General features: G+C 36.5%; 1 protein-coding gene across 1 annotated transcript; it reads right to left on the bottom strand.

Annotated features, from left to right (window-relative positions):
- Positions 1-9,927: 9,927 nt before the first annotated feature.
- LOC308642828 (guanine nucleotide-binding protein G(I)/G(S)/G(O) subunit gamma-10) lies at positions 9,928-10,601 on the bottom strand. The gene has a single exon (XM_081282198.1). It carries the CDS (start codon positions 10,550-10,552, stop codon positions 10,346-10,348), a length of 207 nt encoding a protein of 68 aa, XP_081138324.1. The 5' UTR covers positions 10,553-10,601; the 3' UTR covers positions 9,928-10,345.
- Positions 10,602-27,401: the final 16,800 nt, after the last annotated feature.

The following is a 27,401-nucleotide window of genomic DNA, read 5'->3' as shown; positions in this document are numbered from 1 at the left end:
TTTTATATATGAGAGTCTAGGTATTATTTACTAGATATTTTTCTCATTTCTGGGAACTCAGAAACCCAGGGACTCAAGCATTCTTAGCAAGTGCCCTACCTCTGTGCTATATAGTTGCTTTTTTAGTCAACTGGTAGTGTGGTTATGTTTTCTGGTGATTTTTATTCAGCCTTGTACGTGCATCAGAAACTTGGGCATGCATCAGAAACTTGGACATTTCATGAATAGCAAAATAAATGTGAACTTTATCCACAAAGCTTTTGGCAAAAGAAGTTTCTTTCAACAAAGTGCACTTAGTTTTTCTTGTTTTAGTCTCATATTTACCAATGCATACAAAAGAGAACCCATTCTTATATTTCTGTCCTTTTTAAAAGGATCCTTCTCACTTACCTTTCACAGGTCCAGGCTCTACTGGTAAAAGATATTTTTCCCCTGCATTCTGCAAAAGCCTACAAACTCTGAATGCTAAGAGGAAAGCAACCAAAACCAAAATGTGCAAATCTGTATGCTCGAAAATGTGTATATAGCTGGAGTTGATCCTTTGTCTGATGCCCAGGGGGAAAATACTTTGTTCTGTGGCTAGGTGGCAATATTTCCTTACCAAAAGGATGGTTATTGGACTCTGCAAGTCCCTTTCTAAAACAGAAAGGAAAACTGCTGCCTTATTACTTACTGCATTAGCTACATTTTAACCAGACTTCCTGGTCTTAGCCCACAAAGAGATACCAGCAACTTCAGAGATTGCAAGGCTAGAGTGCCCAGAACAAAAAGTTCTTCCTGCTAGCCACTTTATGTTGCAAGTTTGCAGTGTAAAGCACATGTGGCTTCCAGTAGCTGCAAAAGTCCTCTCTAAACAGGGACTGTAGTCAATACCAGACCCTAGTAAAGAAGTAACATGTTACTTTTCCAGTGATCTGCGGAATAATATTAATTTCATTAATAATCAAACAACTCTACTATTATGGTTATAAACTTATGTGTATGATGTGCCTAATAATTACTGAAGGATGTTTTCAGGAAAGAGGTTTATTTTACTCCAGTGCCAGACAGGATGACCAGATACTGTAAATAAAAATACAGAACACTCAGTTAAATCTGAATTTCAGTGAGTATCTTTTTAGAATAATTATGACCCATGCAATCATTGGGACTTATATGGTGGGATCTTGATATTCATGAGTTTAATATCTTCAGATTCAACCAACAATAGATTTTAAATATTGTTTTAAAAATTGAATCTGTACTAAACTAGGTACACTGGTGGATGCCTATTACCCCAGTGAATTGGGAGGCTGAGGCAGCAGGATTACAAGTTCAAGGCTAGCCTCAGCAATTTAGCTAGGCCCAAAGCAACTTAATGATACCCTGTCTCAAAATAAAAAATAACAAAGACTGGGTATGTAGCTCAGTGGGAGAGCACCCCTGGCTAAAATCCCTAGTACTACACACACACACACACATGCACACAGTCCCAAATTATATCTATACTGAGCATGTACAGATGTTTTTCTTGCCATTATTCCTTCAACAATCCAATATAACACCTATTTATAGAGTATTTATATTGTATTAGGTACTATAAGAAATTAAGTAATTTAGAGATGATTTAAAGTATGCAGGAGGATGTGCACAGGTTATATGCAAATATTATGCCATTTTATATAATGGACTTGAGCATCCATGGGTTGTGGGATGGGAGAGGTACGTGGTTCTGGAACCAAGCCCCATAGATACGGAGGGATGACTGCACTAAAAATATGTTTGTTGTTTATCTGGAAATTTCTGAGTCAGTGAATCAGGTACCTGTATTTTAACCCATACTTTTAGTTTATCGATGGTATTCTCAGGTGATTCTTACATCACACTTTCAAACAGCCTGGGTCTGAAGCCCAGAGTCATGAATCTTATTGAGAAACAAGTATTTTCCCAGAAAAATTACCACATCAACTCATTATTTTCACACAATTTCCATGAAATGGTTTACTGGAAAGCTCATTCTCCCACAAAGGTGAAGGGAGAACAAGCTCGTTTTGAATTCTTCCTCTCCTTCTCCTCATCTCTAACAAGTGTCAGCACAGGGGATTTTCGGCTCAAAATACAATGCCTTGCAACTATCTGTATTTCCTTTTCAAATGAATTGTTTTTCCTTACTGTTTCCCACTTAGCTTCATAAAGAGTGTTTTAAAACAGGGTCTGCCTGAGTGAATCTAGATGCACTAAACCAAATCCATCTTCATCAGTCACGAAAGAAACCAGTTTTGAGCCAAAAGAGCCAATTTTGAACCACAAAATAGTTATCTTAAATGCCCATCAAACCATAAAAAGGCAGAAAGGGATTGCAATTAGATATATCCAATAAAACAGGGAAGTAACATTGTACTTAGATTAAAATACCAAAATCATTCACTTAGAGATGGTTATTAAGTCAGAGGTTTTTGCCTTAGATCAAAGATTCTCAATTGGTGGTGGGGGAGGGAGGGTTGCCCCCTGGTCAGGGGACATGGGGCAATATCTGGAGGCTCTCCCCTGCAGTTTAAGGACTGAACCCAGGGCCTTGAGCATGCTGGGTAAGTGCTCTACCACTGAACTACAGCCTGAGCCCCTGGAGACTTTTATGGTTGTGTATGTCTGTGTGTTGGTACCATTGAAAACTAGTAGGTAGAATCAAAGGATGCTGGAAACATCCCACCTACACTATATATAGGAGAATTCCCCTTTCCTCTCCTCACAGCAAGAACCAAATATGCAGAGTCCAGAGTGTCGGTGGTGCTGTTGGTGACAAACCCTGCCTTAGAGAGGAAGAGCATATAAAAGACCAGCACTTCTCAGTCCTCTAAACACCACTTTTGGAAAGTGAGTGCTCCAATTCCTTATCAGAGAAAATGGTCAGAGCCCCCAAATGCCAGCCCCAGCAGCAGTTAAGAGTTCTAACATATCTCCCTCCAAATCTCCAAGCCACTTTCTTCATGCATCCAGTGATAACAAGCTGTATAGATGACTTGAGAGGGAGAAGTCCCAATGTGGGGCACAGTCAACTTGATGTTCTGATGTGCTACCCCTGTTGCAGGGTTGCTGAGCCCTTCACACCAGCTTTGGGTGGGAATATGAAAGCTATGGTGAATTCCCATACCAGGAGCAGGCACAGTGCTGAGGAAGTGTTTTAGAATGTATTCCCACTCTGCAGCTGGGTTCAGGGACAAAGACCCCACCATATTGTTGAGAAGGCCTTTTTATGTACTCATTCTGTCACTCCTGGAGCATCTAGGGCACCCTGTCACCACATGGGAAGATGGAACCACAATAAGATGGAGTACTATGGCTCAGAGCTGAAATAAGGCTAGCAGGGTGAGAGGGCACTGGAACTTTGTTTACTCCCTAAGGCAGAAATTCCATGTCTCTGGATTAAGTATCTCCACCTGAAAGGCTAAGCCTTATGAAGGTAAAAACTGGTACACAAGGAAGGTATCTCAGAAGCTGGTGGGTGGAGCAGAACCTTCCATGACCTCATTTATAAGGAAGATGATCACACCATATTGTATTCTCCTGGCCTGGAATAGGCCTGAGTTCCAGGCTTTAGCATTTGGTGCCTAGTACTTAAGGTTTATAGCTATAAGCACTTTCCTGGATGTGCTAGAGTCAATTTATCTTAATGATTCAATTGACTAGCCCACCACTGGCCCTCAGTACACCTCCAAGGACCCCTTTAATTCATAAGGGTAGCTGGGCATAGGGAGTATTGTTCTATTTTTTCTCTGGACATAAAAGCCTTAGTGTATCTTAATCACAGGATAATGGAGTCTTCCTTCTTCCTTAGATTTATCTCACCAAGAAAATCTCAGAGCAACATTTCAGAGCAAAGATGAATATCTATCTATCCTGAAAAGAAAGTGAAATGAACAAAAAATGGTGCTGAACTATAAAGCTATGAGAGTATCTTCTCCACAGTGAAATGATTAAGTTAAAGGATAGGGGCATAAAAACCTTCTTTTATATGACCAGTAGGTTGAATAAACACAACTCTAATACAACAAAGTTGTTATCTAATTATAAAAAAAATTTGTATTTTCCCATGACCTCTTAATCTTTCATCTTCCTTTTTTTTTTTTTTTTTTTTTTTTTTTTTTTTTTGCAGTGGGAGGTACCGGGGATTGAATTTAGGTCCACTTGACCACTGAGCAACATCCCCAGTCCTTTTTTTTTTTTTTTTGCATTATTTATTTAGAGACAGGATCTCACTGAGTTGTTTAGTGCCTTGCTTTTTGCTGAGGCTGGCTTTGAACTGGCAATCTTCCTGTCTTAGCCTCCCAACCCACTGGGATTATAGGCATGCGCCACTGCACCCGGCTCATTCTTCCTCTTTTCTGATTGAAAATTCACATAGGCTTCAGCAATAACCAAAACTTGGAAATTTTAATTCAAATGTAAGCCATCTTGATTTTCCTCACATGGTACCATTCAAAGCATGATGATTCTTCTGTCTTCTGCCTAGTGGCATTTACTTTCCCTCTGTCTCCACATTAAGACTGTCTTGGCTCATGCAGGGTTGGAATCTGACAGGTGGGAGAAGCAGCATAGAGGGAAAGAAAGTTTTTATTTGATTTGTATCATCAGTGGATGGCTTCATTACCTGTGTACATTTTTCTCTTGTGTGCAATTTTTTTAGGGTTCTCAAGAGAATTCAATGATGGGGGTCTATCTTTTCCATTTCTTCAATATAGAAAACTGAACATCTCTTCTAGTTGTTCACTTGCAACTCATCCTGCAACCCCTATGCATTTGATGATCTTCCACTAGCATCCTTCAGTTGAGAAAGTCCTTAGATTCTTGGTGCTTCCAGGCTAGCTGTCTGTCATTAGTGGAACAAATCTGATCCTTAGAAATACACTTTCTTTGCCCACAGCCCTCTTCTAGCTTATCAATCTGATTCCAAATATGTCTTCTCTTTGCATTTGAATATTTGATTCTCACCGAATGAAGTGTGGCACATAGAGAATTTCTCTATGTGAGCTCCGTAAAATCATCTCTTCACTTGAGCATGTTAAATAATTTTGTTTTGTTTGGTTTTTGGTGTTGATGCTAGGGATTGAATCCATGGCCTTGTGCATGTTAAGCAAGCACCCTACCACTGAGCTGCATCCCCAGCCTCGAAGCCCTTCACTTGAGACTAGGAGGTAAGCTTCTTCTATTCCCTCCCTTGTAAACGGATTCAGCTCTCTGACATCTATTTACAAAATCTTCTCCCCAGTTTCTTCTCTAAAACTACATGTACTTCACCCATTTTACATCTTTCAATATGTGTGAGAAATGAGTTCTGCCATTGTTTTTTAGATATTTCTTTTGAAATTTTGTATTTTACTTTGGCAGCTCACTTTGAAATGCAATGCATATTATATCTTGATTCCTCAATTAAAAGTTTCAAGGCTCTGCCTTTTACATAAGAAAATTTGTTCTTGTCATAATCCTAATTTCACATCAGGCATAAACCTAAAGTATTTGCATGTGACACCATTGCAAGTGCCATTCACTAACCACCTACGATATTCATGAACTCTTTATATAGTATTCTTTGGTGATCCCATGGAAACCATATCCTCATTTGATTACACACTGGTGAGGACCAGTTCTACCATCTCTTCCACAAGCTCCAGGGCTCATCCACAGAGATATAATAGTACTAAGAAAACTGGTTAATATGTTCATTTTCGGCTTACATCTTCAAAAAATTGAAGACTTGTTCTCCATACTCTTTCTGTATTCTTGGTTGGTTAGGCCTTAGAGAATGGGTTGTAGAATCCATTGGGAATCAATTGTAATAATAAATGTGCATTAACATAAGAGGGAGAAATCTAATAACGAGTTTATATTGGAGGATGTCTACAACTGGACATTCATGATGAATAATGATTGATGGGAATAAGTTGGATCCTCATGGATCCTCATGAGGACAGGCTTATCACTCCCCCAATCCCTGACTTTCATAAGGCTGACACAGGAGACTAGTCTGTTTTCCGTGTGGTAAGATTCACTGCAAGTGAAATCACTGTTACAGTCTAGGCACCGACACTTTGATAAGCAAAGTCACAGTTGCAAAGGTTTTAAAAATTGGCAACTTTTAGGTGGCACTGAACTTTGGACAAGAGATTCAAATTCTTGGATCTTATTTTATGAGAAGTCTCAAGGTATCACTTATAATGTGTTGCAGAGAAGTCCATAATCAGGACCCTATTAAAGCTTTAGTGGTCCTGAAGGGAAGGACTAAAATGGTCAGGGATCTTCTTATGCTTCCCCTTCTCAGGTACCCCAGTCAGATCTGTTAGCCTTCATACTGAATGTGGGACAACTGTGTCAGGGGATGTGCATGAAGATTCACATGTTAAGATCACATATGGGTGCTGCAGATACCTTGTTATATAATTTACCATAAAATTATGGTAGTCAGTAAACCAGCTGCTAGATCTTGCTATTTATTAATAAAGCAGCACACATTACAAACATTATTTAGTATTTTGACAACTGTATTTCAATGTTTTTGATATTCTTTATAATCTTAGATGTTTTGTTTTATGTATTTACAAACATGAACAAGGTTTCCTTTCATATTATTTTGATTTGTGATGCTTGTCACTTCCATCTTTAGCTTAGAGGTAATTTTGGAACTGGAAGGAGAAAACTAGCAAAGGAAAATGGGAAATTTTACATCATTATAGCTTGCATTTTATACTAGATTTTATTTCCTTTGTTCCCAGGTTTTTTAAAAATCTGATATTACAGCTTCATATGCTAATTTGTTTTCTGTAAGAGCCACATTTGAATTACCTTTTCCAGTGAATAATTATTTGCTTCTAGATGGGGGAGCTAGGACGATTCCTGCTGGTTCTATTTTGGAATCAATGATAAGGTACATTAATGAGTCCCAGAATTGCTCCCATGAGACTGTTTTCCTTTCTGTGCTCTATCACATTGATGTGACCTTTTTCATAGTATTAGAAATTGTAATTCAGGCGTAACACTTCTTAGCTTATTCTCTGTGTCTCCAGATTTCAGGTGGGGATGTGATTTTTTTAAAACATCTCATGTTCAAATTCCAAAATCAATAGCAGGAGTGTCTCAGAGATGGTTTATGTACCACCACCCCCAGATTGATATCTTAAGAATAAATGTCAAGAATAGAAATAGAAATTATCTATACCAGGAGACCTCATCATAAACATTCTCAGGCTATTTTTATTGGGGAATGTGCTGCAACACTGCTCCTGGACTCTCTTCTCAGAAGTATAAGAGCCAGTAAGGCATCTCAGAGCCTTTTCTACCATTTAGCAGGAAAAGAAACTTACATTAGTCCTAGTGAAATTTAATGTTAAAAACAAATAACGACATATAAAAATTTGTTTAATGTACATTTTAACATCTCCATTTGTATTTTCATCATATGTTTTTGCAAGTCCTATATAATTCTCTCCAACCTCTCCTGGGATGATATGAGATCACTTCATTTTATATTCAATACCACTGATGAAATACTTAAAGACAGAGGAGGGGGTATACTGGTAGATTAGCAGATCTGCTGTGTTGGTTAGTTTTCTGTTACTGTGACAAAATATGTGACGCAATCAACTTATAAGGAAGAGAGACTTATTTTGTCTCATAGTTTCAGAGGTTTCAGTCCATGGTCACTTTCCCCATTATTATGCACCTATGGCAAAGCAGAACATCATGGTGGGAAGCACATAGCAGAAAAGAGCTCCTTGCCTCATAAAGTTCAGGAAGCAAACAGACAGAGAACGCTTCTATAACAAAGCCCCTCCCCCCAAACTCTTTAAGCTATGGCTCCATCACTGGATTAATCCATTCATGAGATGGAAGTCCTCATGATCAAATCACCTCTCAAGGATCCCACTTCTGCACACTGAGGGCTTTGGGGAAAACGTTTTCAACACATGAGAATTTGGGATACATTTAAGATCCAACCATAACAAATGCTATTTAACTATCTTATTATTCCCTTCACCTTTTCTTGGTTTCTACAATGTAACAGGAAGCTACAAGAATATTCCCTCTGCTGTTGGCATTAATGATGAGAAGGGAATTGAAGATAACAACTTGGTCAAGTTATGGGATTTCTTATAGAGAATGCTTCCTTGCTTATTTGGGGGAGAAATTATAGATCTATTATTATATCTTTTGCATACTTCTTTGTTATTTATTTTCATTGTAACTATACATTAGGTTTACATAAACTTAAATGTAAATAGCTCACATTTTAATGAGGAGTCATCATGATGAGGGAGTGTTTTCTAAAATTTTTTAAAAATATTTTTTAAAGATTTTTTTTTTAGTTGTTGATAGACCTTTATTTTATTTATTTATGTGCGGTGCTAAGAATTGAACCCAGGGCTTCACACATGCCAAGCAAGTGCACTATCACTAAGCCACAGCCCCAGCCCCTAAAATTTTTATCTTTTTAATTTTTTAACAGAAAGCATACAATTCTTTTATTTTAAAACATTTATTAATATAACTCTTTGCATAGGATTGTATTTGAGCAAGTGGATTTCTCTTGGGCTTTGACAGACAATAATGTTGTGAAGAGACACACACAATTGCATATGTCATTGCATATCTCTGCAAAAAGTAATATATACAATGAGCTAGAGAGTAGTGAAGGACAGTCTCTGCCTATATGACCTTTAAATCTTATAATGGAGAAGAAATACATACATAATCAAAGCATAAAGCGGAGAGAGGTAAATGATGTAAAAAGAGATATGTGTGAAGAAGTTCAGGAGTGAGGAAAATTAACATCAACTTTCAGGCCTCACCCTCAGAAATTTATTTACTAAGTTTGCAGTGGGTTCAAAATCTGCTTCAGGCATTTCAGAGCTTCTGATGTACTGGTCCTCAGAATATATTTTAAGAAATATTGATCTAGTGGTTTTCATAAAAGACAAATTTTCAAGGAGTTGGGAAGTAGTTTTTTATTATTTAGTTTAAGAAATGTATCTTGTAAGCATATTTTAACATTAGCCACAACATAGTACCTACATACTATGACAGAAAAATCTCTTTACCATACCTTTAGAAATTACTTCTGGCGGGCAGGGATTGTGGCTCAGGGGTAGAGATCTTGCCTTGCATGAGTGAGACACTGGGTTTGATCCTCAGCACCACATAAAAATAAATAAATTAAATAAAGGTGTAAAAAAAAAAAAAAGAAATTACATCTAAGGTCACAATCCTGTATCTGAAACTTTTTTTTTGTCAAATGTGTTTCAGAATTCAATTTTTTTTCCTTGAAAGGTGCTAAAGAATCCATTTCTAAGAAAAATGCTAACTTACATTTTTCTATCACTATAAAAACTCTTCAGGATCTAACCTCTTTTTTTTTTTTTTTTTTTTGCTGTCACAGAAAATGATGAATTAAACAGGATTTATTTCCAAGATCTTCAAAGATTATTACAAACACTAAGTATCCTTCTAAAAGTATCCCAAATTAAATCAAAGGCACATCATCAAAGTCAAACCCTTGTGACATGAAGAATTCTTTTAGGTCATAATATTTTCACATTACTTTGTTTTCAAACATTTGCAATGTTCTGTATGTGGGTCCTACTTTAAACATTTTTTTAAAGGCATGAAATAATGTAGTATCTTTTTAAAAGTGCAACCACAACTATAAAGTAAAGGAACTTAAAAATAGATCAAATCTGCTTCATACATAAAATGGGACAACCTAATATATATCATAACATGAATCTTTCTAAACAACACCTCTTGTGTTAAATAAAACAATCTTATTTAGAAAAAATCAAGGCATCATTCTATTAGTAAAGTCTATTCTTCCACCACAATTTTATACTTTCTTGTCTTCATTTAGTAATTGTAAATTTATGATAGAACAAATTTTATTATAGTATAAAAATCTTAGGAACAACAGATTACAAATACTCCATTTTTTTAAATAAACAAAAGTGTTTTCCTTCCTAAAATGTAAACATCCAGTTAATAAAACATACATGATATTCTAGGTATAGCAACACCAGTAACTCACTTATTAAAGAGGTGTATTTTGGTATATTTGGTGGTAAGGTTTTTATCTTAATACAAAGCACTTCTTCAGAAGAACCAAGCCATTATTACTTAAAACAATTCTATTTCTTCACTCAGTTTCCTTATTTGAGTAGAAAATCATTAATTTCTGTAGAATTTTGGCTGTAAGATCAGGACACTGGAAAGGTCTGAAATATCTCAGTCATTTGGCTAAAGAAAAGTGTTTTCTTGAGACTTGGAGTCAGTCATTCATTACTTTGTGCTCGAAGGCATTTCTCAACAAACTTCTTCCAAGTCTTCAGAGTAAAATGCAGGATCTGGGCTCTCGGAAGGGGTTGCTTCCGGCTGGAACTCCAACCAGCAGAGCATCCTTACAGGCATTCTGCATGCAGTACTGCTGAAGCTCTGCCGCAGCCTGAGAGACCTTGATCCTCTCCACGCTGGCCTCCAGCTTGAGCTGCTCCACCAGGCGCTGCAGGGCGCTCACGCTGGCCCCGGAAGACATGGCGGCGGCAGCGCTGGCTCCGAGGGCGGCTGAGCCAGGCTGGGCTGAGCCGCCGGCCCCAGTCCAGGATCTAACCTCTTTTCAGTGTTCCCAGTAAGACATTATTCATGGCACTCAAAATCTCCTTGGCTTTCCATGCTTTTCTGAAGCAATCTATAAATTTAGGTAAAGGTTTTCAAACTTTATTTATATGATGCTTCTATTTTCGTTGATAGCAAACCTTAACATATATGTGTGTAGCAATGATTTTTTTAGATCTAGTGTTTGATTTTTTGCTGACTATTGCTTCTTTTATTTCAAGTATTTCTCTTCCATAGATCAGTACTTAGTTTTTTCTAGAGCACATTCTGGCTTACTTCTCTATGAAAGGTTTATGGATGATACATTTTATGAAAAACATTTCTTCTGCCATCATCAGTATTTATACTATTTAGACTAATGAAAGACTCCAGGTCAAAATTTCCTACAGAAACTTAAGGACCTATTAATTCATCCTCTTGTATTCTGTTTTTCAAATTAGTTTGACATCAACCTGATTCTTTTTTGTACAGGGGTGCTACAGGGGATTGAACTCAGGGGCACTCAACCACTGAGCCACATCTCAAGCCTTTATTTGTATTTTATTTAGAGACAGGGTCTCACTGAATTGCTTAGCACCTTACTGGTTTTTTAAAATTTTTATTAGTTACTGATGGAACTTTATTTATTTATTTGTTTATATGTGGTGCTGAGAATTAAACCCACTGCCTCACACATGCTAGGCAAGTACTCTAACACTGAGCCACAACCCCAGCCCTAGCGCCTCACTTTTGCTGAGGCTTTTGCTGAGGTTGGCTTTTGATTCTCCTGTCTCAGCCTCCCAAGATGCTGGGATTACAGGCAGCCAACATGATTCTTTTCATATTATACCTTTTTGTTCTCTTTGGAGATAATTTGAGATATTAATTTGATGCCCAAAATTTTACTAAGACTTTTGTAGGTATCATAATTATTTTTGGAAGTATTTTGAATTACTTCTTGCTCATCATTGGGTAGACAGATCTAATGAGAACACTCAAGGCTTTTCTCAATACAAGAATTTTTTTCTATTTTTTTTGTTCTTTATTCCTTCGAGTCTCTTCCTAAAACTGAATCATTAGAACACCAGGAATTTATCCTCTGAGTGTCTTATCTTTTTTTAATATTTATTTTTTAGTTGTAGTTGGGCACAATACTTTATTTTATTTATTTATATGTGGTGCTGAGGATCGAACCCAGGGCCTTGCATGTGCTAGGCGAGCGTTCTACTGCCGAGCCACAACCCCAGACCTGTCTTTATCTTTTTTATAACACCTTTCTTCTTTTGCTTGTTGTTCTTGAATAAGGTGGATTAATATTTCAGCTCACTAATTCTATCTTCAGCAGGGTTAGGCTTGCTATTAAATCCTTCAGTGAGTACAGTTTTATGTTTCAGGAATTATGTTTTTAATTTCCCAGATTCCTGAGTACTTATTTTTCACAAAATTCTTTTTTTCTTGGTAAAAATGACCTGTCAAATCTGTCTAGAGTTAATGACTATATTCTTTTTCTGTTCTCTGCATTGACTCTATTTCTGTAAGGATAGGATAGGTTCTGTTTGTGCAGTTCAGAGACTCTCTCATGGAATCAATCTTTCCATGAGGAACTCTTAACTCCATTTTTTGGTGTTGTTTTCCTTTCTTCCTTTGGTTTTTTTTTTTTTTTTTTTTTTTTTTTGAATGCAGTTGCTAGGCCTGGGAAATAAATCACTGAACTTGTCAGCTTACTCAATGACTGACTCAAATATGTAAGCTGAAATCTAGATTTTCTATCAAGTTACATCAGCTGGGGAAACTTTGGCCAATTTCATTTTTGAAGAAGTGCTCTGGGAAAGAAATAGGTTAATCAAAACAGAAATGACTCCCATCTATAAATGTGTATATGTTTCCCATCTAAATGTACTTTAATCTAAGCAGTTAATTATTACCAGTTGAAGCTACCCAAATAGAAATATGGAAAACGTTTTCTCCGTTACACTTTTATGAGAGATACATATGATAACACCAAAGATTTATAATATTGAAGGAAGCTTATTTATAGTTCCAAACTATTTTAACACATTTTCTTTAGATTTCTTTTATTATTATTATTAGCTTCGTTTTATTTTTAATTTTTTCACTTAAAATTTTTTTTAGTTGTAGATGGACACAATACATTTATTTTATTTATTTATTTTTGTGTTGCGCTGAGGATCCAATCCAGTGCCTCACGCTTGCAAGACAAGTGCTTCACCACTGAGTCATAGCCCCAGCCCCTACTTTTTTTGAATGGTGCATTATAGTTGTACATATTAATGGAATTTTTGGCATATTCATAAATGCACACAATGTAACAATATAATTTGGCCAGTATCACTCCTCAGCACCTTTCCCCTCCCTCCCCATCTCCCAACTCTTGGTCCCTTTCCTTTACTGATCTCCCTTTGATTTTTAGGAGGTCCACCTCCAGCTTTCTTTTCCTTTTTCCCTCTCTAGTTTCCACATATGAAAGAAAACATACAACCCTTGACCTTATTTCGCTTAGCATGATGGATTTTAGTTCCATTCATTTACCTGAAAAAGACATAATTTCATTTTTCTTTATGGCTGAATAGAATTCCATTATATATATATAAATAATTTTCTTTATTCATTCATCCATTGATTAACACTGTAGTTTGGCTATTATGAGTTGTGCTGCTATAAACAAGGGTATGCATGCATCACTGCAATAAGATGTCTTTAATTCCTCAGGATAAATATCAAAAAGTGTTTAGTTGGGTTATATGGTGGTTCCATGCCTAGTCATTTGAGAAGTCACCATACTAACTTCCATACTATTTGTTCTAATTTACAGTCCCACCAACAGTGTACAAGTGTTGCTTTTTCTCCACATCCTCTCCAGCATTTATTATTATTTTTATTATTTGCATTACCTCCAACTACTTCTAGGATATATTTCAGCATTTTTTGTAATATTCTTTTTTTCTCCTATGAGGTTGATAGTTACTCAAAATTTTACATCTTCCTGAAACCTCTGAGAATTTTTGAAGTGTGGTATCATACCTCCAGACCTGCATTATATACTAGGTTTATGATTGTATATGGTTCTTGCCATTAATAAGGGGTTATTTTGTTTTTCTTTTGGTTATTGGTTTTTGTACATATTTGGCCTGAACTCTCATAAGGAAGAGAGGTGATCATCAGGGAAGTATCATCCTTTGATACTTGGCAGCAATGCAATCATAATGGCATACAAAATCCTTTTTTTTTTCCCCAAAGCCTATACACGTTGGCAAAGTGTAGGCTCATGTTGATATCTATATGGAACTGGTATTTGGGGCAAAGTACCATGTAGGAAAAACTGAGGTTCTTGGTATACTTGCAACAACTGTAATTACTTCAGTTAGTATTAATTTTTAGGAAAAGAGATGACTTTGAGGTCCAATACTCATCTGAAACCAAGAACTTCCCTGTTATATGTTTTTAGGTCTGATAGGTGGAGTAATTAATTTTTTTTCACTAGAGCTTTTTGTTCCCTTCATTGTATTACCCAGCCATGATTGGGAACCAATGTTTCAAACTGTAAAAGTCATTTGATTCTAGAGGACTAGAGAACACTGGTTTATTAAGCATTTGAAATTAAATTCTCAGTATTTGGTATGGGCAGGTGGTACTAAATGATAGTCCCAAATCTAGTTTCTTTTTATGTTATTTTGAAGATGTTGTAGGAAAAAAATTCATGTGAAATTCAGCTTTGGCTTTAGATAGCTTGTCCCTGAGTCCTGGAATTCGACACCTTGACCATCTCTACCAGCATATAGCCTCATCTGATTCTGCCTGGTTTATTTCACAAACTCAAATCACAGCCAGTGGGTTCAGCTGTGGTGGACTTGGGTTGGGGATTGTCATAGAGGGTAATCTAATTTAAACAATGAAAATTTGAAGAGAAGTGGAAAACCTTATTAATCAGGTTGGTGTAGAGAAAAAAAACTCATGTAATTGTTAAAAGTCCAAGAACTGAAAAGGAAACATAAGAGCTTATGCCCAAATAGTGTGCCTCCAGGACTCAGTTTTGCTTGAATCCCAAAAAGGCTAGTGACCATCTCATGAAAAAGGTGTTAGTCTTATAGTCAGGACAAGCAGATTATGAAACACATCTCCTGTTTTCTCTCTGCTGTTTTCTTTGTCTACCTACCATTCCTAAGAAAACATTTAGTTCTGATATGTTCTTTGACTGCCAACGGCAAGGAGGTCTGGATTATACCATCTGCTGAGATCAAGAGAAATAACTTTTCATGGAAGTAAACTACTGTCATAATGGGATTCACTTGCATTTTGTGTGTGTGACTGATCCATTGAGGTTCTTACATAGTTTGCTGACCCTTGTGAACTATAGAAAACCAGAGTGGTGAGACAAGTGGGTTTGGATTAATCCAATTTTAGAAGTATTCGAGGGAGCTCCACCCATCTCAGTGGAAGATGTTCCAGGCCACAGCTGCAAAAAAAAAAAAAAAAAGGAATTGAGACTCCTTGTGAAGTAAGCAAGTCTGGCTATCAGTGAACAAAATAAGAAATAAGAATGGTAAAAACAATGGACTATAATTTCTTTCAGATTTTAATTTCAATCAAGAGAGGGGGAATTTGGGTCTGGGGCTTTAGTTTCTCTTTAGTGAATTAATTGGGAAAATTCATACTTTTCAAGTTTGGGCATTCTTCATTATTTAGGCATGAGACATAAACTCTGATAACCTAGTCCAAATATCGTGAGTGTGCACAGGGAAGATATACATATATTGAAATATTCCATAGTATCCTATGGATTTGTACAACTACTGTACATCAAATAAAAAATAAATTTTACAAAAAAGGAAATAGAAGGTGAATTTCTTACTTGAAATAACCTGTGACCTTTAAGTTAATTTAATATACTGTTGTGATTCATTTCAGTGGCTTTGGGGATAGTGGGAAAACAGATTTAAAGGAGGGTTTCTGAGGAGTAAGTGATGAGGGAATTAATTCTGAGGAAACTCCTCCAAGTCTAGTGGAAACCCGACTACTTGAAAACACTGTTGGGCTCTGATGGGGTCACTAGCTTATCCTGATTTGCCTGGGACTGTCTTAGTTTCACTCCTTCACCCTTCCCAGTCTGAGTGGAGGATAAGCCCTCCATCAGTGGGCCTTACTCCCTGTTTGCCATCCCAGGGAGATAAGAGGCCATCAACAGGGGCTGGGATATAGCTCAGTTGGTAGAGTGCTTGCCTCACATGTATGAGGCTCTGAGTTCCAGGAAGAGGCCATCAATAATTAAAATGAAAAGGGCTGGGACACTTCGGTTGTCTTTGCCCACCTGAGAGGATAGAGTCGTTAACCAGCTTAGTAAAACTCTGAATATTCACTGTGTTTCTTTTTCACCTGGGAGAGGGAGGAAATTCTGCATCGACGTAGAGCCTATCTATTGCCTTCTTGTCATGGAACAAAATTGAGTCTCCTTCTCAGAGACAAGGCAGTCATTCTGTTCTCTAGTAGCTACCACTCAGGGGCATTTTCATCCCAGGGGACATTTGTCACTATCTGGAGACATGTTTGATTGTCCCAGCTGGGAGGGGTGAGTGCATTACTGTCAGCTGGTGGGTAGAGGCTAAGGATGCTGCTGAGTATCTTCCCTCATACAGGTCAACGACTTCCCCACCCTTCTCAAAAAAGAAGTATCTGCCCCAAAATATCAATAGTTTTAAAATGTTGTTCACTTTCATTCTTTCCATAGGGTATATGTAAGCAAACCAGGACCCGGGACATCCTTTATAAGCATGTACACCTGAATGTCTTATTTATATGTGGGGGAGTAGGGAGTGTGTAGCCTTACTTAGGTCTGTGAATCTTAGCCATATTCTTTTTTTTTTTTTTTTTTGGATGTTCACCAGGATACATTGGTTATTTGAATAAATAAACCCCAAATTACCTTCCAGAAAGCCTGGACTAGTTTACACTACCAACAACTTATATGAAAGTTGCTATTTCTCATATTCCAAACAAAATTTTCTATTGCTTATACTGTTTCTTCACAGGCACCTCATTTAGCGTTGTTGAGCATCTTTTCATGTGTTTATTGGCTTTGGGGATTTGTCATGTAAATTGTCCACCTAAAACTTCCACTCATATTTATAGTTTTGAATGACTTATAGAAACTCTCTATATATTATACACAATAACCAGTCACTCATTAAATATGCTGCATAGAGTTTTCTTAGCATGTTATCTGTCTTTTAACTTTATCATGACTTTTATTGTTCCAAGATGATTTTTAATTTGTGTGAGGTTTTATCTCTCAATCCTTTTCTTTTATGGATTCTGGTACTTGTACATTATTTAAAGATCTTTTCCACCTCCATGTTATAAAAACATGCTCCAATGTAGTCTCTAAATGCTTTTCAGTTCTTTTTTTCAGTTACTTAATTCACTCTGAAGTTTACTTTTATGAATGCTATAAGGTAAGGGTCTATTTTTCCACTTTTCTGAATTGAAAACTAATTTTCCTTACACAATTTATTACATAGGTTATGCTTCGCCCAATGGATTTGAAATACCACCTTTATTATAACCTTTATTTCTTTCTTTAAATGTTTTTTAAATTGTCAATGGATCTTTATTTTGTTTATTAATTTATTTATATGTGGTGCTGAGAAGAACCCAGTGCCTCACACATGCTAGGCAAGCGCTCTACCACTGAGTCACAACTATAATCTGTATTTCTATAGATGATATGTGGCTCTGTTCTGGTCTCTGTTGTATTGATTCCACCCCCCATCTTCCAACTATTTTTTTAATTCTTTTTTTAATCTGTTCTTGTTAGATATACATGACAGTAGAGAATATTTTGACATATTAAACATACATGGAGTATAACTTATTCTAATTAGGATCCCATTCCTGTGGTTGAACACGATGTGGAGTTACACTAGTCGTGTATTCATATATGAACATAAGAAATTTATGTAGGATTCATTCTACTGTCTTTCCTATTCCCCTCCCCCATCCCTTTGTCAAGTCCAAAGTACATTCATTCTCTCCCTCTCCCATTTGTGTGTTAATGTCCACATATCAGAGAGAACATTTGCTTAGCCATATTCTTAAACTTGAATTTTCTGAGTCTTTCAATATCTATCTTGACTAGTAATTTATAAATAGTATGTTTTCTTTTGTCTGTTATTCCTCATATTTTATCTCTTCCAGTAGAAATTCTGTAGGGAAGAGTAAAGAGCATTAAGTCATGATTTGGGCATTCCTTGCTTCTGGACTATAATAACATCCCAATATAACTTTACCTCCTTCCATCTGTTCTCCCCTATCAATGTATCATCAACCCTTCTTTCGCTACAGACTTCTTCCTGTCAGCTAGAAACATGCTCATATTTCCCATTGTTTAACAAATGAAAATAAAAAACAATTTTTAAAAATTCTTTTATCTCATATTCCTATTCTAGTTGCCACTTAATTGTGAAGCTTTTTTTGAGTTAACAAATGTCAAATTTACCACAGACAATGAGTGTTCCATTGATAAGTATGGTTGATGGAGTGAGTCCACGCTCAGGCACATTCCAGCCATGTGTCCACAACCAAAGCATAGTTTATTGCTTTCATGTAACCCACACTCATTAAGTCAAGGAAATTAGAAACTTCAGGATCTTCTGGGTTGAGAATGGATGGATGGATAGATGGATAGATGGATTCATGAGTTTTGGAATGTATTATGGATACACAAATAACCTTATCAAATAAACTAGACATACAACTATAAAACATGGACTGTCTAGAACCTGGAAATCAAGGCAAGATGTTTAAATAAAGAGATAACAAGCTCTCCCACTCCATTAATTCCCACCTACACTTAACCCGCAAGGTAGTCCACATTAATAATCTGGTTGCTTCCTTCTGCACCTTTTTTCATACTCATACAAATTTATATGAACACATGATACGGTTGGGGGGAGTTTTACTTATTCAAATGTTTTACTTTGTATTTCTCTGCAACTTTGGAAATTAGTGTAGACATAAAAAGATTCTGGAGTCAAACCGACTAAGCATAAATTTTGGTACCTTGATTTTTAGCTCTGGTATCTTAAGAAAACGATTTAGGCACCTTTGTATGTAGTTTCTTTATCTAGAAAATAAAATTTGGAAAATTATAATTTTCTTTTTTTTATTTATATGATAGCAGAATGCATTACAATTCTTATTACATATATACAGCACAACTTTTCATATCTCTAGTTGTATACACAGTATATTCACACCAATTTGTGTCTACATACCTGTACTTTGGATAATAATGATCATCACATTCCACCATCATTAATGACCCCATGTCCCCTCCCTTCCCCTCCAACCCCTCTGCCCCATCTAGAGTTCATCGATTCCTAACATGCTCCCTCTCCCTATCTCACTATGAATCAGCCTCCATATATATATATATAATATATATATATAAACATTCGACATTTGATTTTTTGGGATTGGCTAACTTCACTTAGCATTATCTTCTCTAACTCCATACATTTACCTGCAAATAACATGATTTTATTCTCTTTTACTGCTGAGTAAAATTCCATTGTGTATATATGCTACATTTCTTTTATCCATTCATCTACTGAAGGGCATCTAGGTTGGTTCCACAGTTAAGCTATTGTGAATTGTGCTGCTATAAACATTGATGTGGCTGTGTTACTTAGTATGCTGTTTTTAAGTCCTTTGGGTATAGACCTAGGAGAGGGACAGCTGGGTCAAATGGTGGTTCCATTCCCAATTTTCTAAGAAATCTTCATACTGCTTTCCATATCATTTTGTAAAATGAAGTACATAACACTACCATCAATAGACAGGGATCTAATTCAATTTTTAAAACTTTTTTCTTTTCTTTCTTTTTTTTAAAAAAATATTTTTAGTTGTAGATGGACACAATACCTTTATTTTATTTATTTATTATTATTTTTTTATGTGGTGTTGGAGATCGAACCCAGTGCCTCACACATGATAGGCAAGTGCTCTACTCACTGAGCCACAACCGCAGCCCCTTTTTTCTTTTTCTTTCTTTCTTTCTTTCTTTCTTTCTTTTTTTTTTGAGACAGGATCTTGCTAAGTTGCTGAGGCTAACCTTGAGCCTGAGATTCTCCTGTCTCAGCATCCCAGATTGCTGGGATTACAGGTATATGCTGCAATGCCCTGCACTGTAATTTATTTTTAAGTAGCTATATAATATTCTATAGAAGAGGTGTACTAACATTCATTTGATCATTTCTAATGTTGGCCATAGGTTGTTTTCTGTCTCATTTCTGGACTCAAATTTTAGGTTTTTTAATTTCTAGAGAATAGATTATCCAAAACAAGATTGTAATGTCAATTTAATTGAATCAATAGACACCTAGCATAGGAGATATCCTCCATGACAGTATGTCTCAGAGAGCAAGTACTGCAATCCCTGACAGTTTCAGGGATGGGGAGAACCTAGGTGCCACTCTCCACAGAAATCACAAAAACTTCGAGGAGTTGTATATCAATCTTATATTGATTGGAAGTTGAAAAGGGTGCTTTTATTCTGGGGCTCAAGCTCCTAGTGGTGAGAAGTTTGTCTTTTCAAGGTCAATTTATTTTAATTGTCATGGAAGTGAGAGAGTTAAAGAAATGCTCAGAAAAGAAATCACACTGGAATAGCTTAGTAGAATAGCTGTATAAAATTAAAGTCAGAAGGAAATAATAGGTCAATTCCCTACAAATTGGATATCCCACAGTCTTTCGCATGGAATGTCCCATGTGACTTCATTCCTAACTGATCTTCTACTTGCAAACCTATTGATAATTCAAACAAACCTGCACGGAGATGTGCCCTGTCTCGTTCAAGATCTCTGTCCAGTATGTCTGCACTAGAACAAGTTATCTCTTTTCTAAATTGGGTTCTTCTCATTCCCTATTTTTCATTTCCCTTTTCCTTTGTACTTAGACCTCAGACCCTTGGTAGGCTCACAGCACCACCACTGAGATTTAGAAAAGGATTACTTTCAGATTGCCATTTCCTTACAACAAAAGCAGTTTTCTGATTTCTTGGGCAATAAGCATTTCCAAGTTCCTAAGACAGAATCAGCAATATTTTTTGACATGTTCCTGCTTATCACTGATCTTCTTTTCCAAATATTTTTTAAAAATATTTATTGCTCCCCTTCTGTGGGAAAGAGATGATTTGGCTTCCTTCTGCTACTTTCTAGTGGAAATGAATACCAATAGGCCTCCCAAAATAAACAGGCCCCAGGCAGCCATGAACACAAAAAAGCACTCAACCATACTGAGGTATTTGAATCTGTACTCAGCAGCACTTTTTTTTTTTTCTGTCTGTGTGTAAACAAAACAACACAAAGAGGCTAAGCTCATAGTCTTTATGAACTACTCCCAGTAGCCTTTTGTCAATCTGAAACTGGAGAAGGTGGAGCAGCAAATATAAACCCTCTGAGGGGAAATGAGTGATTCTAACACACTTCTTTGCTTCAGTATTGCTTGTGAGAGGCTGTGAGAGTGGCAATATGGCTTTGGGAAAGTTGGCCAAGTCCTAATATGGACTAGCACTGCAGTTGTTTTAATTCTCTTTCTGTCCAAATCTCTTCCTTCCTTCCCCCCTTTTCTATTCTTACACTGACTTCAGGCTGTCCCCACGTTCTACATGTGTATTTTTTTATAATCTACTTCTTGTCACTTCTGGTTTCCGGCCCTATAGGCAGAAGGGAGCCCACAGCTTGAGAAATACATCTGCCATGAGAAGGAAGGACTACTTTCAAAAGGCATCTTAGATTAGGTCTCTTTCCAGGATGGTCTTTGTCCCAAGTTCATGGTCCAAACTGCCAATTGACTTAGCAGCACTCTTGTAATGTAGACCAACAGGCCACTCAGAACTTTCCTAATTTCTTGTAAGAAGACAAACTCTTACCTATGCCAAATTATTTCTTTCTCATCTTTATCACATTTCTATGCTTTTCTAGGCCAAGTTGTGAGAGCTAAAAAGGTTTGCAGCATTTTTCACACAGGAAGAGTAACACGTCCATATTAAAACACACTGCCTTTTGAAAAGGATTTAAAATATTCCATGGGATATATTATGGTGCTTTGACATGTGGATATATTGCAGGATGATTGAATCAAGCTATAACACATCTAACACCTACCTACTTATGTGTGGGGGTGGGGCAAGGAGAACATTTAAAATCTACTCTTCCAGCAAATTTGAAATGTTCAACACATTCTTATTAACTATGGTCACTGTGCTATGCAATAGATCACTAAAATTTATTACTCCTGTCTATCTGAAACTTTATACTCTTTGAACATTTCCACCCCAGTCACTGCTAAACACCAATCTAGTCTCTTTCTGTGAGATCAACATTTTAAAATTCCACATAAAAGTGAGATAATAGAGAATTTGTCTTTCTGTGTCCTCCAGTCCCATCTATATTGTCACAAATGATGGCATTACCTTCTTTTTGAGACTGTATAGTATTCCATTATGTATCATAGATCACATTTTTTTTCCACTCATATGTTGATGGACACTTAGGTTGCTTCCATATCATGATTATTATGAACAATGTTGCAACATACACAGGAGTGCAGCTATCTTTTCAGAATACTAATTTCAATTTCTTTGGATACATACCCCAAACTGGGGTTAATGGATCATGCAGTAGTTTTATGACAGAGCTCCATACTGTTTTCCAAAGGAATTATAGTAATTTACTTTCTCACCAATAGTGCATTAGAGTTCCCTTTTATCCAAATCCTAATCAACATTTACCTTTAGTCTTTTTGATAATAGCCTTTCTAACACATGAGGTGATATCTTACCTTAGTTTTATTTGCATTTCCCTGATAATTAGTGATATTGAGCATTTTTCATATAATGGTTGGCCATTTATATATCTTCTTTTTAAATTTTTTTTAGTTGTAGATGGACACAACACCTCTATTTTTATCTATTTATTTATTTTTATGTGGTGCTGAGGATCGAATCTAATGCCTCACACACACTAGGCAAGAACCCTACCACTGAGCCACAACCCCATTCCCTGTATATCTTCTTTTTTTTTTTTATTGGTTGTTCACAACATTACGAAGCTCTTGACATATCATACTTCATACATTAGATTGAAGTGGGTTATGAGCCCCCAATTTTACCCCAAATGCAGATTGCAGAATCATGTCGGTTACACATCCACAATTTTACATAATGCCCTATTAGTAATTGTTGTATTATGCTACCTTTCCTATCCCCTACTATCCCCCCTCCTCTCCCCTCCCTTCTTCTCTCTCTACCCCATCTACTGTAATTCATTTCTCTCCTTGTTTATTTTCCCATTCCCCTCACAACCTCTTATATGTAATTTTGTATAGCAATGAGGGTCTCCCTTCATTTCCATGCAATTTTCCTCTTCTCTCCCTTTCCCTCCCATCTCATGTCTCTGATTAATGTTACTCTTTTCTTCCTACTCTTCCTCCCTGCTCTGTTCATAGTTGCTCTCATTATATCAAAGAAGACATTTGGTATTTGTTTTTAGGGATTGGCTAGCTTCACTAAGCATAATATGCTCTAGTGCCATCCATTTCCCTGCAAATTCTATGATTTTGTCATTTTTTATTGCTGCATAGTACTCCATTGTGTATAGATGCCACATTTTTTTTATCCATTCATCTATTGAGGGGCATCTGGGTTGGTTCCACAGTCTAGCTATTGTGAATTGTGCTGCTATGAACATCGATTTGGCAGTATCCCTGTAGCATGCTCTTTTAAGGTCTTCAGGGAATAGTCCGAGAAGGGCAATAGCAAGGTCAAATGGTGGTTCCATTCACAGCTTTCCCAGGAATCTCCAAGCTGCTTTCCAAATTGGCCGCACCAATTTGCAGTCCCACCAGCAATGTACAAGTGTACCCTTTTCCCCACATCCTCGCCAGCACTTGTTGTTTGACTTCATAGTGGCTGCCAATCTTACTGGAGTGAAATGGTATCTTAGGGTGCTTTTGATTTGCATTTCTCTGACTGCTAGAGATGGTGAGCATTTTTTCATGTACTTGTTGATTGATTGTATATCCTCCTCTGAGAAGTGTCTGTTCAGGTCCTTGGCCCATTTGTTGATTGGGTTATTTGTTATCTTATTGTCTAATTTTTTGAGTTCTTTGTATACTCTGGATATTAGGGCTCTATCTGAAGTGTGAGGAGTAAAAATTTGTTCCCAGGATGTAGGCTCCCTATTTACCTCTCTTATTGTTTCTCTTGCTGAGAAAAAACTTTTAAGTTTAATTAAGTCCCATTTGTTGATTCTTGTTATTAACTCTTGTGCTATGGGTGTCCTATTAAGGAATTTGGAGCCTGACCCCACAATCTGTAGATCGGAGCCAACTTTTTCTTCTATCAGACGCAGAGTCTCTGATTTGATATCAAGCTCCTTGATCCATTTTGAGTTAACTTTTGTGCATGGCGAGAGAAAAGGATTCAGTTTCATTTTGTTGCATATGGATTTCCAGTTTTCCCAACACCATTTGTTGAAGATGCTATCCTTCCTCCATTGCATGCTTTTAGCCCCTTTATCAAATATAAGATAGTTGTAACTTTGTGGATTAGTCTCTGTGTCCTCTATTCTAAACCATTGGTCCACCCGCCTGTTTTGGTACCAGTACCATGCTGTTTTTGTCACTATTGCTCTGTAATATAGTTTGAAATCTAGTATCGCTATACCGCCTGATTCACACTTCCTGTTCAGAATTGCTTTTGCTATTCTGGGTCTTTTATTTTTCCATATGAATTTCATGATTGCTTTATCTATTTCTACAAGAAATGCCATTGGGATTTTGATTGGCATTGCATTAAACCTATAGAGAACTTTAGGTAATATCGCCATTTTGATGATGTTAGTTCTGCCTATCCATGAACAGGGTATATTTTTCCATCTTCTAAGATCTTCATCTACTTCTCTCTTTAGGGTTCTGTAGTTTTCATTGTATAAATCTTTCACCTCTTTTGTTAGGTTGATTCCCAAGTATTTTATTTTTTTTGAGGATATTGTGAATGGAGTGTTTTTCTTCATTTCCGTTTCAGAAGTTTTGTCGCAGATATACAGAAATGCCTTTGATTTATGCGTGTTGATTTTATATCCTGCCACTTTGCTCAATTCATTTATTAGTTCTAGTAGTTTCTTTGTAGACCCTTTTGGGTCTTCTAGGTATAGAATCATGTCATCTGCAAATAGTGATAATTTAAGTTCTTATTTTCCAATTTTTATGCCTTTAATTTCTTTCGTCTGTCTAATTGCTCTGGCCAGTGTTTCAAGAACTATATTGAATAGAAGTGGAGATAGAGGGCATCCCTGTCTTGTTCCGGATTTTAGAGGGAATGCCTTCAACTTTTGTCCATTCAGAATGATGCTAGCCTGAGGCTTAGCATAGATAGCTTTTACAATGTCAAGGTAAGTTCCTGTTATCCCTAGTTTTTCTAATGTTTTGAACATAAAGGGTTGCTGTACTTTGTCAAATGCTTTCTCTGCATCTATCGAGATGATCATATGGTTCTTATCTTTAAGTCTATTGATGTGGTGAATAACATTTATTGATTTCCGTATGTTGAACCATCCTTGCATCCCAGGGATGAATCCTACTTGATCATGGTGCACAATTTTTTTGATGTGTTTTTGTATTCGATTCGCCAGAATTTTATTGAGGATTTTTGCATCTAGGTTCATTAGAGATATTGGTCTGTAGTTTTTTTTCTTTGAGGTGTCTTTGTCTGGTTTCGGAATCAGAGTGATGTTGGCCTCATAGAATGAATTTGGAAGAGCTCCCTCTTTTTCTATTTCCTGAAATAACTTGAAAAGTATTGGTATTAATTCTTCTTTAAAGGTTTTGTAAAACTCCGCTGTATACCCATCCGGTCCTGGGCTTTTCTTTGTTGGTAGTCTTTTGATGGCTTCTTCAATTTCATCCATTGATATTGGTCTGTTCAAGTTGTGTGTATCCTCCTGACTCAGTCTGGGCAAATCATATGACTTAAGAAATTTATCGATGTCTTCACTATCTTCTATTTTGTTGGAATATAGGTTTTCAAAATAATTTCTAATTGTCTTCTGTATTTCTGTAGCATCTGTTGTGATATTGCCTTTTTCATCCCGTATGTTAGTAATTTGAGTTCTCTCTCTTCTTCTCTTCGTTAGCATGGCTAAAGGTCTGTCGATCTTATTTATTTTTTCGAAGAACCAACTTTTAGTTTTGTTAATTTTTTCAATAGTTTCTTTTGTTTCAATTTCATTGATTTCCGCTCTGATTTTAATTATTTCTTGCCTTCTGCTACATTTGCTGTTGTTTTGCTCTTCCTTTTCTAGGGCTTTGAGATGAAGTGTGAGCTCATTTATTTGTTGTTTTTTTCTTTTTTTGAGGAATGACCACCAGGCGATGAATTTCCCTCTTAGAACTGCTTTCATTGTGTCCCATAGATTCCGATATGTTGTGTCTGTATTTTCATTTATCTCTAAGAATTTTTTGATTTCTTCCTTTATGTCTTCTGTAACCCATTGATCATTCAGTAACATATTGTTCATTTTCCATGTGATGTAGGATTTTTCCTTCCTTCTTTTATCATTGATTTCCAGTTTCATTCCATTATGATCAGATAAAATGCATGGTATTATCTCCACCCCTTTATATTTACTGAGGGTTGCCCTATGGCATAATATATGGTCTATTTTTGAGAAGGATCCATGTGCTGCTGAGAAAAAAGTATATCCATTTGATGATGGTTGATATATTCTATATATGTCAGTTAAGTCTAGGTTATTGATTGTGATATTGAGTTCTATAGTTTCTTTATTCAACTTTTGTTTGGAGGATCTGTCCAATGGTGAGAGAGGTGTGTTGAAGTCACCCATAATTATTGTGTTGTGGTCTATTTCATTCTTGAACTTGAGGAGAATTTGTTTTATGAATGTCGCAGCACCATTATTTGGTGCATAAATATTGATAATTGTTATGTCTTGTTGGTGAATGGTTCCTTTTAACAGTATATAATGACCTTCTTTATCCCTTTTGATTAACTTAGTCTTGAAGTCGATTTTATTCGATATGAGGATGGCCACCCCTGCTTGCTTACGAGGACTGTGTGCGTGGTATATTTTTTCCCATCCTTTCACCTTCAGCCTGTGTATGTCTTTTCCAATCAGATGTGTCTCCTGGAGGCAGCATATTGTTGGATTTGTTTTTTTAATCCATGATACCAGCCTATGTCGCTTTATTGGAGAGTTTAAGCCATTAACATTCAGAGTTACTATTGATATGTGGTTTGAACTTCCATCCATGTTTGATTGTTTATCCTTTTTTTAAAAAAAAAAATTTAGTTTGTTTCTCCATGATTATCTTTCCCCTCGCCCTCTGTCTTTACTGAGGCACTTCCCACTGATGGTTTTGGTTATTGATTTTCATTTCTTCCTCGTGTAGTGTTTTGCTCAAAATGCTTTGCAATGCTGGTTTTCTGGCTGCAAATTCTTTTAACTTTTGTTTATCATGAAAGATTTTTATTTCGTTGTCATACCTGAAGCTTAATTTTGCTCGATACAGAATTCTTGGTTGGCATCCATTGTCTTTCAGTGTTTGAAATACATTGTTCCATGACCTTCTTGCTTTCAGTGTCTGTGATGAAAAATCCGTTGTTAACCTTATTGGTTTACCCCTGAATGTAATCTGTCTCCTTTCTCTTGTAGCTTTTAATATTTTCTCTTTGTTCTGTATATTGGATATCTTCA

Source organism: Spermophilus citellus, assembly GCF_964194105.1.
Source record: "Spermophilus citellus genome assembly, chromosome: 2".
Classification (NCBI taxonomy): domain Eukaryota; kingdom Metazoa; phylum Chordata; class Mammalia; order Rodentia; family Sciuridae; genus Spermophilus; species Spermophilus citellus.
The sequence above is the reverse complement of the archived record's forward strand: the minus strand, read 5'-3'. Positions and strand labels throughout refer to the sequence as shown.